At 47.4% G+C, this 13,945-nt stretch overlaps 1 protein-coding gene across 2 annotated transcripts in view; it reads right to left on the bottom strand.

Annotated features, from left to right (window-relative positions):
* Positions 1-13,945, bottom strand: part of SSR1 (signal sequence receptor subunit 1) — a 93,896-nt gene that overhangs the window by 45,053 nt on the left and 34,898 nt on the right. For both annotated transcript variants that reach the window (XM_033934736.1, XM_033934737.1), the window contains exons 4-5: positions 10,681-10,943; positions 4,519-4,595 (exon numbers count right to left, since the gene is read on the bottom strand). In XM_033934736.1, coding sequence (XP_033790627.1) covers positions 4,519-4,595; positions 10,681-10,943 — 340 coding nt within the window. The remainder of the gene's footprint in view (positions 1-4,518; positions 4,596-10,680; positions 10,944-13,945) is intronic.

Raw genomic sequence — 13,945 nt, 5'->3', positions numbered from 1 at the left:
GCAGAGAACAAGAGAAGAAGGAAGAAGATACGGGCGAGAGTAGGGAAGGTATGGGGGGGGACCTGCTGCTGCAACATGGACGAGGTGCATGCAGGGAGAGTGGGGATGACCAAATGAGAGGGAGAAAGTGTTGGATCTTTAGAGAAGAGGGTAGTGGATACGAGGTAGGGGAGGTAATGGGTTTAAAGAGAGATTTGATAAGGGGTTCAGTGGCTTGGGGAGAATTTGGGGAAGGTTAATAGCAGGAGAGGGAGTATGGGTGTTATCAAAGTGGAAGGAGAATGAGGAAACTGGAAGAAACTTGGTAGTGTGCTAGTCTAGACAGCAGAGGGGTCACACACGAAGATAGTATGTCAGTATCATAAAGAGGCAGCAAGGTTGAGGGGTAAAAAAATGTTCTGCTCATGTTGAAAGACCAATCCGTGAGCAGTCCTTTTTAATCACCTTTTCACCTTGGAGGTGGAGAAGGGAAGTCAGTTCAGGTAGGCTAGGTGTTACTCAACTGGGCCAGCAGGGGTGATTCACAGAAGAAAAAAAAAAAACCCAAAACTTTTAAATCCTAGAGACAGATACTCATACATGTGCCATGAAGTTGAACATTGGGCAACCCCTTCAAGTTTCAAGTTTATTCGAAATTTGATGAATCGCTTATACATAAAATACTAAGCGATGTACATTAAAATCCAAATTTGGATGTACAATAAAATACAAAATAATGATAACAAATAAAACACTAAGCGAATTACTATAAAATCCAAATTTGAACATACGTTAAGATACAAGGTAATAACTCACAGTGGCCTGGAAGGCTTGCACAAACAATGTCCATGCTCCTGGATCAAATGTTTGCCTGCTGAGGTAATCTGCTTGAACATTGTCCACTCTGGCCATGTGCATCACCGAGATCGTCTGCAGATGAGTTTCTGCCTAACAGAACAATGCTTCACCTCCTCTCGTAGTGAAACGTTCCTGGTGCCTCCCTATCTGTTGACATAAGCCACCACTGTGGCACTGTCAGAGAAGACTGCCTTACCCTTCAGCAAAGACTTCAGTCGGAGCTGCCATTCGAATTGTTCAGAATTCCAGACTGTTGACAGACCACTTCCATTGAGATGGGGTCCATTAGCCTTGGACTGGGTAATCACTGCAATGAGCATCCCAGCCGAATAAGCTTGCAACCATTGTTAGAGTGATCAGGAATCGAACCAAAGGGGGATCCCCTTTGCCAAAGACTGTGGATGAAGCCACTAGCTCATGCTGCACTGGACTGCCGCTGTCCAGAAGAGCGGAACTTGAAGCAAGTCTCTCTGAGATGACCAGTAAGACAGCAATGCATCCTGGAGGGGTCTATTATGTGCCCTCACTCAGGGCACTACCTCTATCATGGCTACCATGCAGATAATGCCATGAAGTAGATTCTGGCTTGGTTAACAAGGATGTAATCCAAGCCTGAAGCTTCTGTTTGCGTGCTTCTAGAAGAAAGCCTTGGCCTTTTGCTGTGCTGAATAAGATTCCCAGATATTTCAGGGACTGGGTCAGCACCAGGTGGCTCTTATGGAAGTTCATAATCTGTGCAGCATCTCAGCAACTGCTGCAACACCTTTTCTCTCTCCAGGCAGGACAAAGCTCTGATGAGACAATTGTCCAAGTAAGGGCACACCTGCCAATACACTCAGAGTTGAGCGGCCACCACCACCATAACCTTGGTGAATGTTCAGGACTCTATTGCTAGCTCAAAGGAAAGTGTTGAATTGACAGGTCATTTTCCAGCACATGGAATCTGAGGAACTTCCTGTGTTCCGGGAAGAAGGGAATGTGAGGGTAAGCTTCTGTCAAATCTAAGGGGCCAGAAATTCTCCTGGTCGTACCACTGCAATGACTGAGCAAACGGTTTTCATCCGAAACCAAGGAACTCAGTGCCACGTCGACATGCTTGAGTTCCAGAATGGGCCTCCACTCCTCTGAGTCTTTCTTTGGCACAACAAAGTATATGGAGTATCTGCAGAGCCTAAGTCTTCTGGAGGAACTGGCTTGGATATCTAGCAATCTGTGTAGTTTTCCTCTGATCCCGTTTGCTTTCTTTGGCTGGCCTGCCAGCGAATCCACAAACCAGTCGGAGAGTGGGTGTGCGAACTCCATCTTTGATGATGTCCAGGACCCAGCGGTAGGACATTAGGTACTCCCAAGTCTCCAGAAAATCTGAGAGCTGACCTCCAATTTTCAGAGGAGTGCCATGAGAGTTGGCATCATTGTGACTTTTTGGCAGGCACTGCAGAGCAGGAACTTGAACCTATAAAATCTCTGTCTAGAACCTGGTACGGTTGTCTTGAGTGAAGGATGCTGTGGAATATTGACAAGAATGCCGTGAGCCAATACCCTAACCCACTAAAAAAACCTCCCTCAAGCCTGCAGCAGCAGAGAGGCCTGAACCGCCTCTCTAAAGAAGGCAAGCCGACAACAGCGTTAAGGGAATCCCCAGCACTATCGACAGTAAGGGAAACCTTATTTCCCTGACCGTCAGCGGCTGGGGAAATCCCTGTGTGGGCGGTGAGGGAAGCCTGGATTTCCCCACTGCTTGCTGCCGACGTGCAAGGCACTCGAGAAAGGGGATACCTGGATGTCGGCACCCGAAGCCAAGGCTTCCCCCTCCGCAAACAAAGGCCAGCCGCATCGACCTCGTGTCTGGAGCACAACGAGCACTTTTTCCCTTTAAAAGTGTTCATTGCGCAATACGTGCCTAAGCTAAAAGAAAACATGCCGGTTAGCAATAAAAATCAATTAAAGGCTTCCCTGCAGACCAGCAGTGCCTCAGGATTTTTTTTTTTTTTTAACAGACTCCACTGGCTCTTTAAGCCACATGCCTTGCCGGTATCGGTGGCAAGGCTTATAGCTGAGGCACCTTAACAGAAAAAAAAAAATTGGGGGGAGGTAGAGGAAATGGGAGGAGGGATTTGACCCATCAAATGGTCCCCCCCAAACTCAGTCTGGCACCAGAAACGGGGATCAGAAGGCGACTAATCAAAGTCCAACAGCCCTACAATAAACCAGGGAAGACTGCAACAGCTGCTGGAGACTGAGAGCAGATAGTGTATTAGGGACTGCACAATACTACACTAGTACTACAGCCAAATGTTTATGTCTCAGTCTACACCTGCTGGTCATGCTGAACTATTACCCATCAGTGAGCTGTGCTGGTCTGTAGAGATGCTGAACAACAGTCAAATCACAGGGTTTTTTTTGAAACCCCCTCCCTCCGATTTTGCCCATAGGCTGTCACAACCTGTACTCACAGACCATGTGCCAGCGAAAAGGTGCTGCAGCCTGCCTCAGCTCCTTGAGAGAGTAGTTGAATCTGGAGGGATTTTCTGCCTCAAAACACCAGTCAGCTGTCACACCAAGATCTTCGGACTGCCAGTCAGACTGAATTTGAACTGCAGAAAAGAGAAGGGGGAGCGAAACTGCAGCCGGCACCATGAGCCTCCTGAAGAATGCTATTGATGCCTAACAGAAGTTCAAGTGCCTGACCAAATCAAAAAAGGAGCAAATGCTAAGGGCCCTAAACCCTGAGCTCTATAAATATTCAGCAGGCTGGCTGAACAGGTCCTTGAAAGATACACCTGCTAGCTGCAGAGTCTGCTCCTCTCCAAACAGGCACAATTGATCCTGGAGCCATGTAAAACTGTGATCAAAAAAGACTGCAAAAAAATACGCAAAAATAAAGAAATAAAGGGAGCAGATCAGAATAACACCTTCATGTTCTTCTGCAGAAGGAAGAACTGAAGAGGGCAGTAGAGATTGGGGGAGGAGAAGGAGCTGAAAATCTGTGATTGACATCTACTGTAGAATGCTCACAAGCAGGCATGGACAACTCTACAGTTCAGCATAATATTCCTATTGCACTGGAAAATAAATTATCAGTGTCTGATTCCCCTTCAGACTCTGAGGGAAACTGGCAACTCGCACCAAAAGGCTACTCCTGCCACAACCACATTGGAGATGAATGAACTTTGGGGTGGGATGGTGAAGGAATGGTGTTCTACTTCAGTGAACTCCTAGAATACCTCAAGATCCAATGTTGCTGCATTTCCCTTGCACCTACAACAGTAGGAGCTAGTAGCACTACTGATCCATCAGCTTCCACAAACTCTGCAACATCTTCCAGCATACAGACCATGAAAACTTTGTTCATGGATCCCTCCCCAATTTCCTTTTTTTAACCAGTTATTGGGAAGGTCTCTCCTGGTAATGGCTCTATAGTGTTATTGCTAAGGGGGGGGGGTTCCTCCTAATAAACATTTGGAATATAACTCTGAGGTGAGGAGTATCAAAAAAGGAATATTCAAACCCCACTAGCACAGAGCCCCATGGGCACCTATGCCAGTCATCCACTCCAAGCAAAAGCCTGCAAGGTTCCTCATTCAAAAGATGACACTTCAAAATAATCTGTGTAGCATTTCCTACAAAAAAGTCAGAAATACTATTTCACCGTATGGCAAGCATTGAATTTTATTTTCTTACGTCTCTCCATCGAGCCCATCCTCCTTCTCGATAATTGTGACAGTCTGATTAAAAACCGCATCTTGGAACGCATTTCCCTGAAATGACAAAAATAAATGCAGCAGCTGTTAATGACCTTACACACAAACACACAACCCCCCCCCCCCCAAAAAAAAAAAAAAGGCATTCAGTTAATCAGAAATAGTTGTTCCACTTTAGACTAAAAATCAAAGCGCAATTTAGGAACAGATACCATCTGTGTTCTGTCAAACTAGGTCTTCTGTTGGAACACTTCACAAAGAAGTATTTCCCAGAGTGTTTCAAATAGTGCTCTGCCATGTTTGCCTTGGCTTCATGCTGACTCAGTTAAAAAAAAAAAATTACAGCAGAGCACAGATCTATTTTAACAGAGGAAACAGCTTGATGCTCTCTACACATCACTGTTAACAGCCTTAGTTTTCCGACCTGCTGCACACTGATAGTGACAGGACATAATGTAGCTGCCAGTACTGAGTAAATCATTAAAGAGCAAGCATAGGACAAGACAAATTAAGTTGCCGACACAAACAAAATGATCTACTTTATTAATAGAACTAAGTTCACCATACCATACTGTTTCTTATACCCTGCAATTATCAGCAAGGAATCATTGCAGCTTACATAAGATTAATAAGGATTCATAACAGTAACATCAAGGACATTACAGAAAAAGTATACCGTAGGTCAGTTATTACAGTTAAAACATCTTTGTTCGTCAGAAGAGAGTTTTCAATATAATGTGCATTTTATGAAAAAACGGTTTTTGCAGCTTTTAGGCAGTCATTTTTAAAGGCCAAGAATGCAGAGTCTGATTTTTATGCCAGCATTCACCCAACTACATTTCTTTTTTTTTTTAATTGAAAAGCTTTTATTGAAAAACACTCCGAACAGTACATAACAATTGCACATGAAATGCAAGAACAAAGATACATGGAGCCGAGTACCACACTCTAAAATAGCACACAATTAAAATCAACAACATAGACATGTGCAAGTCCTACAAACTAATAAGAACAATCTAGAATGCCCACCAAAACACAGCCAATACCCCCCCTCCCACCCCCCCAGGGACAAAACACAATACCTACAGCTCTCAATATGGTTGAGAGATAGTCAATTCCAAACAGATACCAAAAATTGGAAAGGAATATGGTTATGGGATCCCCCCAAGCATCGCCCATCCATTCCGACTCCAAGGCCAACTCAAAGCCCCTGACCACCCCTGCCACAAACCCCCACAGAAGCCCGAAAACTACGCCACACATGAGCATAGCCATGTAGTTTACCATGTCGCAAGGCCGTTAAGTGATAAAGGTTCTGCCAATTAAGCAAACGTTGCTCCACCAGGGCCCACGTGGGAGGGAGCGCCTGATTCCACAAAGAGGCAATGGCCAATCGAGCAGCAGTGAATGCCAACTTACAAAACAAAGAGTCACCCCCAGCCAGATCCAATTGATGCCAAAACAACAAGGCGTGTCGCCAATCGGCCAGTATCTGGACATCTAGGATCCGGGACACCCGAACAAAGACCTCAGTCCAGAATCCACACACCTGCCCACACTGGCACCACATATGAAAGTAGGTACCCACTTCCCCACAGTAGAGAGCTGCACGGGAACGGGGACGATGGGAATCCCGCGGGACCCGCGGGCATCCCGCGGGTTCCCCCTTTGGGTCACGGGGATCCCGTGGGGACGCCCCTAGGGTCGCGGGGATCCCATGGGGCGCCCCCTAGGGTCGCGGGGATCCCGTGGGGACGCCCCCTAGGGTCGCGGGGATCCTGCGGGGCTGGATGTACTCAGTCGCGCGGCTCTTCTCCCTACCTTCTCTGCTTGCAGCACAGAGCCGAACGGAAGTCTTCCCGACGTCAGCGCTGACGTCGGAGGGGAGGGAGGGCTTAAACAAAGCCCTCCCTCCTTCCGACGTCAGCGCTGACGTCGGGAAGACTTCCGTTTGGCTCTGTGCTGCAGGCAGTGCAGGTAAGGAGGAGAGTAGCCTCGCGGTTCGAGTGGCTACCAAGGGAGGGGGCGGTCCGCCCCGCCACACCCCGCCCCGGTTGCAGCACAGCCGGCCAGGTCCCCTTACTTTTGTGGCACTTCCCCGACCGACCGACAACAGCCCCGGTCCGACAATCCTCCCTGCCCTGTAGCCACGAATCTAAATTATCTTCTTACAGCAGCTGTAATAAGGTAATTTAGATTCGCAGTTAAGGGCAGGGAGGTTTGTCGGACCGGGGCTGTTGTCAGTCGGTCGGGGAAGTGCCACAAAAGTAAGGGGACCTGGCCGGCTGTGCTGCACCCGGGGCGGTAGAGAAGGAGTGGGGAGAAGGACGCTGAAAGGCCATGGGGAAGACGGGAGGGGGGGGAAGGACTCTGAAAGCACTTGAAGACAGAGGAGGGAGAAGGACGCTGAAAGCACATGGGGAATACAAAGGGGTGGAGAAGGACGCTGAAAGGACATGGGGAAGACGGGGGGGGTGGAGAAGGACGCTGAAAGGCCATGGGGAAGACAGAGAGGGAGAAGGACGCTGAAAGGACATGTGGAAGACAGAGGGGGGAGAAGGACGCTGACAGGACATGGGGAAGATGGGGGGAGAAAGATGCTGAAAGGAAATGGGGAAGAGAGAGTAGGGAGAAGACGCTGGCAGGGAAGAAGACAGATGCCAGACTATGGGGGGAGCGGAGAGAAGAAGATGGGTGCCAGACCAATTTGGAAGGGGGAAGAAAGGGAGAGGCACAGTAACAGAGCAAATGGAAGATGCAGAAGGAAGAGAGACAGTGGATGGAAGGAATTGAATGAGAACATGAGGAAAGCAGAAACCAGGCAACAAAGGTAGTTAAAGAATTATATTTCTTTTTTTTTATTTTGCTTCAGGATAAAGTAGTATATTAGTTGTGTTGATAAAAATTTATAAACATTAGAGGCTCTGGTAGAAACCCATTTGCAAAGTATGTATTCTTCCCAATTAATATTTTCAAATTAATAAAGTCTTTTTGCTTATTTGTAAATGGGTTTCTACCAGAGCCTTTAATTCAGTAGCATAATTAAATGAAATAACTATTTCTGAAGTTTATAGGGACGGGCGGGGACGGAGGGGATTCCTCGCGGGGACGGGTGGGGACGGAGGGGATTCCTCGCGGGGACGGAGGGAATCCTCACGGGGACGGGTGGGATTCCTCACGGGGACGGGTGGGATTTCTGTCCCCGCGCAACTCTCTACCCCACAGCCCCTCCAACATAGAACATTCGCACCTCCCCGCCAACGAGCCACAACCTGAGGGGTATAGTACCACCGAAAGAGGACCTTGTAACCATTCTTGATCAGCAAAGCAGCAATACCCGCCGAGGAGATCTCCGATCATATGTCACCCCAAGTGTCCCAGGAAATAGCCGAACCACAATCATCTTCCCAGGCCCTCATGTAGGGAAGGGGAGCCCCCCGACAATTAAGGCACCTATATACCGCAGAGAGAGCTCCCTTCCGAAGCACTGGACCCAATAGCAGCTCAAAGGGCATCTTACCACCCCTCAAGTCTCCCAGAAGACCCGAGGTCCTAATATAATGTAAAACCTGCAGGTAGGGGAACAAATCCCTTATCCCAAACCCAAACGTACCCCTGAGTTCTGTAAAGGATGCCGCCCTGGACCGGGTCCCACAACTGTCCCACACAAACTAAACCCCGTGACTCCCAGTCTGCAAACACTCCCCCATCCCTTCCCGGTGGAAAGTCAGGGTTGTGTCTCAACGGAGTATACCAGGAATGTCGCCTACTCCCCAATAAACAAGCTCGGGTCTGATTCCATACCCTCAAGGAAGTCACTACTGAGGATACCCCCCCTACCAGTCGCGCCCTACTAGGCACCCACGGCCTATGTAACAAAGGCACCCCATCACTTAAATTTTGCTCAATTTCCACCCACGGTTTCGGCGTCTGCGTCTGCCATTCTAAAAGGGCGCGCAGCTGAGCAGCCTGATAATATTTCACCACATCTGGGACCCCCAACCCCCATCCCCTCTCCCCATACATAAGACCTTCCTACTCACCCTTGGCCGCCGACCAGCCCAAATAAAATTAAAGATATGCCTTTGAACCCCCTCTAGCGTTTTTCTACCCACCCAAAGAGGCAATACTTGGAATAAGAACAACAAACGAGGCAGAATCATCATCTTCACGATGGCCACCCGGCCCAACCAAGAGAAATACAGATCTTTCCAATTAAGCAAATCTTGGCGAATACGACGAAAGAGCGGAGGAAAGTTAAGGCCATATAAATCCACTCCCGGCGGTCCAAAATAAACTCCGAGATATCGCAAAGAACGCTGAACCCACCAAAACGGATACCGGTCTCGGAGATAGGATACCCGGTCAGCAGGCAAGTTAATGTTGAGGAGCTCCGATTTGCCAACATTGACCCGAAATCCCGACACCTCACCATAAATATCCAACTCCCGCAATATAGCCGGCAAGGAGGTCGCAGGTTCTTCCACCGTGAACAAAATATCATCCGCAAACAAGGCCAACTTAAAATCCCCTCCCGGCACCGTAACCCTCTTAATATCCTGATTCATCCGCACTCTCTGCGCCAGGGGTTCCACCGTCAAAGCGAAAAGGAGCGGGGAAAGCGGACACCCCTGACGTGTTCCCCTTGCCAGAGAGAAAGTCTCCGAATAACCACCATTCACCTTGATGCAACTCAAAGGTCCACTATATAGGACCCAAATCCAGTCCCGCATTCGTGGACCCAAACCCACAGACTCCAGGACCTGAAATAAAAAAGGCCAAGCTACCCTATCAAATGCCTTCTCAGCATCGATAGACAAAAACACCGTTTCTCGCCCCCCCCCCTGGCCCGATCATACAAGTTATAGACCCTACGAGTATTATCACCCACCTGTCTGCCTACCACAAAGCCCGACTGATCTGGATGGATCAGCCGAGGGATCCAACTCATCAATCGGTCCGCCAAAATTCACGTGAAGATCTTAGTATCAACCCCCAGCAAGGATATCAGCCTGTAGGAAGCACATTGGAGGGGATCCTTCCCTTCCTTAGCCAACACCGTCACTCCCGCCAAGCGCATGAAGTAGGGGAGGGTACTATTCCCTTGTAAAGAGTTAAGAAAACGCAACAAAGGAGGCAGTAGCAGATCTTGAAAACGTTTGTAATACCGAACGGTAAAACCGTCCAACCCAGGCGACTTACCAAGCTTCATAGAGCGCAGCGCGCTACGAGCCTCAAGCAATGTAAGTGGGCGGTCCAACCGCGCCACATCAGCCTGTGCAATCCGGGGCAACTCTGCTGAAGTTAAATAAGCATCCTGGTCCCGCGAGGGCTCTGGATCTTCCGGAGTATAGAGTTGGGAATAATATTCCACAAAACGGGCACGGATAGCATCCTCAGTCTGTAACACTTCCCCAGAAGCCACCCGGAGTGAAAAGATCTGGTTGCGCGTCTGTCGCACCTTAAGACGATGTGCAACCAGTCGACTAGCTTTATTAGAAAACTCAAAATATCTCTGTTGGAGGAGCTGTACGTTATGGTGCAATCTGTCCAAGTCTAAAGCCTGGAGATCCCGACGGGCCTGAAACAAGCGCTCCCGCAGTTTCACATCCCAAGGAGAACGCTTATGCAAACTCTCCAACCTACCAATCACAGTCAACAGGCCCGCTGCATCCTCCCGCCGCTTACGCTGTCGGGCCGACGACAGGGCTATTAATCTGCCCCTAAGGGTAGCCTTTAACCCCTCCCAAACCGCTTCCAACGAAGCTCCACACTCCACATTTACATCTAGATATTCTTGTATCCACCCTTCGATCTGTGTTCCCACCTCTGGGTCATCTAAAAGACTCATTAAAACGCCAAAATTTCCGTCCCGAGCCTCCACCCACCCCCTGGAATCGCAACCACACCGGGGCATGGTCCGACCACGTGAGGGACTCAATCCCCGCGGACTCCACCCTCCGGAGTAGTCCCCGCTCCACAAAACCATAATCAATTACCCCCAACTACATTTCTAACAGTTAGAAAAGACCTCATAGCTGTAATAGCAAAAATGTTATCAGGACATTATCTGTAAATAAATGGCTAGAAAAACAACTATTAATAGTGCATTACCCAACCCCAGAAAATCAAAAGTTCTTACATTTCCATCCTTATAATTCAGATTAATAACCAATCCAAATGGCCGGCCACCCATAGGCTCAGCAGGTATGAAGGAGTATTCAAATGTAGCCTGTCGCTGGGGTGGCACCACTGTGTTCAAATACAATGCTGTAAAATTCTGGATGTAGAACTGGTAGTCTTGTGGATACCGGAATGAGGCATCTAGCGATTCAATAATAAAATCTTCTGTGCCCTTGTTGGTGAAGCCAACCAAGAACTTGACGATGTTATTTGCTGGGAAGTCTAAAGAGAAGAATTTGCAGAATGTCATAAGATATTTACAAATACCAACTACTATCAAATATAAGATGGGCAAATCACTGCATATCACTGACCCGTTTCTTTTTACAACTCAAAGGATAAAGTTTGTTAGACTTCAAAGGCTGGTAAGGTTTAGTTTCCAGGAAAACCATACAGCACAGTTACTTATCGTAACAGATGTTATCCGGGGACAGCAGACAGATATTCTCAACATATGGGTGACATCAACCGCGGAGCCCCGATGTGGACAGCTTCACAAGCAGACTTGCTTGAAGAACTTTTAGAAAGTTATCAACTGCTGCACCACACATGCGCAAGTGCTTTCCTGCCCGCTCAGCGTCTCATCAGTTCAGATAGCTAGCTAAGAAGCCAACCAGGGGAGGTGGGTGGGCTGTGAGAATATCTGCCTGCTGTCCTTGGATAACATCTGTTACGGTAAGTAACTGTGCTTTATCCCAGGACAAGCAGGTAGCATATTCTCAACATATGGGTGACCTCCAAGCTAACCAGAATGGGATGGTAGGAGTGTTCGCAATTCAGGAGAATAAATTTTGTAATACTGCCTGGCCAAAGTGACCATCCCGTCTGGAAAAAGAATCCAGACAATAATGAGAGGTGATTTCCTCAATAGGAATAGATCTAAGGAAATCTACCGATGCCACCAAGGCTCTAACTTTATGGGCTGTGACTTCACCCTCTAGATCAGGAGTACCCAATAGGTTGATCGCCAAAGCAACGTGAGTCGATTGCAGAGCCCATCCCAGGCTCCGTGATAGGCTTGCGATGCCTTCCCAATCTACCAAGCTGATCACCCTTCCTCTCCCTGAAGTCAATTCTGCTGTCGGAGAGGAAGATCCGGGCCGAAAGAAAGATGGGCCACCGCGGGAGCGGACCGCTGGGCAGGATGGACCTATGGTCTGCCTCAGCGGAGGCAACTTCTTATGTTCTTATGAAAGAAAGGGGGCAGGCAGGGGAGACAGAAGGAAAGAAGGGAAACAGAAAGAAAAAAGGAGGCATGAAGAGAGAAAAAAAGAAAGGGAGGCAGGGAGAAAGAAAGGGCAGGGAGAGAGGAAGAAGTTGGGAGAGGAAGTATACAGGCTGAAAGCATACAGGCTGAAAGAAGGGAAGAAAGATTGGATGCACAGTCAGAAGAAGTGCAACCAGAGACTCATGAAATCACCATCACCAGACAACAAAGGTAGGAAAAATGATTTTATTTTAAATTTAGTGATCAAAATGTGTCCATTTTGAGAATTTCTATCTGTTTTCTATATTTTGCACTATGGCCCCCTTTTACTAACCGCAATTGCGGTTTTTAGCGCAGGGAGCCTATGAGCATCGAGAGCAGCTCTGGGCATTCAGCGCAGCTCCCTGTGCTAAAAACTGCTATCGTGGTTTAGTAAAAAGGGAGGGGGTATATTTGTCTATTTTTGTATGGTTGTTACTGAGGTGACAGTGCATAGAGTCATCTGCCTTGACCTCTTTGAAAAAACCCCAGAATATAAATGATAATTAACATTTTCTCTGCGTAGTGTGCTTTGTGTTTTTTTTTTTTGTGGGGGTTTTTTTGACTTGGTCATTTTAAAAGTAGCTCGCAAGCCCAAAAAGTGTGGGCACCCCTGCTCTAGATGCAGTTCAGCCTGAGCATAGCAGAATGAGATGGAAGCAGCCAACCAGATAGAGATAGTTCTTTTAGACACTGGATAACCCAGGATGTCGAAGAAGACAAAAAGTTGAGGAGAAGATCTATGTGGATTAGTTCGTTGTAAGTAGAAAGCCAAAGCATGCTTGCAGTCCAGAGTATGAAGAGCTGTTTTGCCCAGGTGAGAATGAGGCTTTGGAAAACACACTGGAAGTACAATGGATTGATTTAGATGAAATTCTGAAAACAACTTTTGTTAAGAATTTAGGATAAGTACGGAGTACCACCTTATCTTGATGGAAAACTGTGAAAGGAGGGTCCGCAACTAAAGCTTGTAGCTCACTGACTCTGCGAGCAGACGTGAAAGCAATGAGAAAAACTACTTTCTAAGTGAGATATTTCAGTTGAGCCATAGACAATGGTTCAAATGGAGGCTTTATCAATTTGGCAAGAACCACATTGAGGTCCCAAACCACTGGAGGCAGTTTGAGAGGTGGAATGACATTGAAAAGTCCATTCATAAATCTGGAAACCACAGGTTGAGCAGAGGGGTTTCCCTTCTAGTGGCTGATGGAAAGCAGCAATTGCGCTGAGATGGAGTCTAATGGATGTTGATTTGAGGCCTGTTTGAGATAAATGAAATAGGTAATCCAGAACTGAAGACAAGGAGGTAGACTGAGGCTCATTGTGATGAAGGTTACACCAACTCAGAAAACCTAGTACGTTTCTGTTTGTAACATTGCCTGGTGGTAGGTTTTCTGGAAGCCTCTAAAATGTTTGCCACAGATGGAGAAAACTGTAGGTTGGCAGTCACATTGAAAGGTACCAATTTGTTAGGTGCAGAAACTGCAGATTGGGATGAAGCAGAGAGTCCTGACTCTATGTAAGCAGAAACAGAAAAACTGGTAGAAGTAGTGGCTCCCTGCTGCTGAGTTGAAGTAGAAGGGAGAACTAAGGTTGTCTGGGCCACTGAGGAGCTATCAAAATCAGGTTGCATGTTCGTGTTTCAGTTTGACGAGTGTTTTGAGAATTAGAGGAAATGGAGGGATACAGAAATTTGTTCGTCCATTCCAGAAGAAAAGCATCTGCCTCCTGGCGGTGAGGAGAGTATATCCTGGAGCAAAACTGAGGCAGCTTGTTGATGTGGGAAAACGCAAAGAGATCTATTTGATGGATTCCCCACTGAGAAAAAATGTGATGGAGAGGCAACGAATTGAGTGTCCATTTGTGAGGTTGTAGGAGACGACTCAATTTGTCCGCCAGAAAGTTTTTCTCTCCTTGAATGTAGACCGCTTTCAGAACGATATTGTGAAGAATTGCTCAATTCCAAACATTCTGAGCT

The sequence above is a fragment of the Geotrypetes seraphini genome, chromosome 2 (assembly GCF_902459505.1).
Source record: "Geotrypetes seraphini chromosome 2, aGeoSer1.1, whole genome shotgun sequence".
Lineage (NCBI taxonomy): Eukaryota > Metazoa > Chordata > Amphibia > Gymnophiona > Dermophiidae > Geotrypetes > Geotrypetes seraphini.
This window is presented reverse-complemented; position numbering and strand designations above follow the sequence as displayed.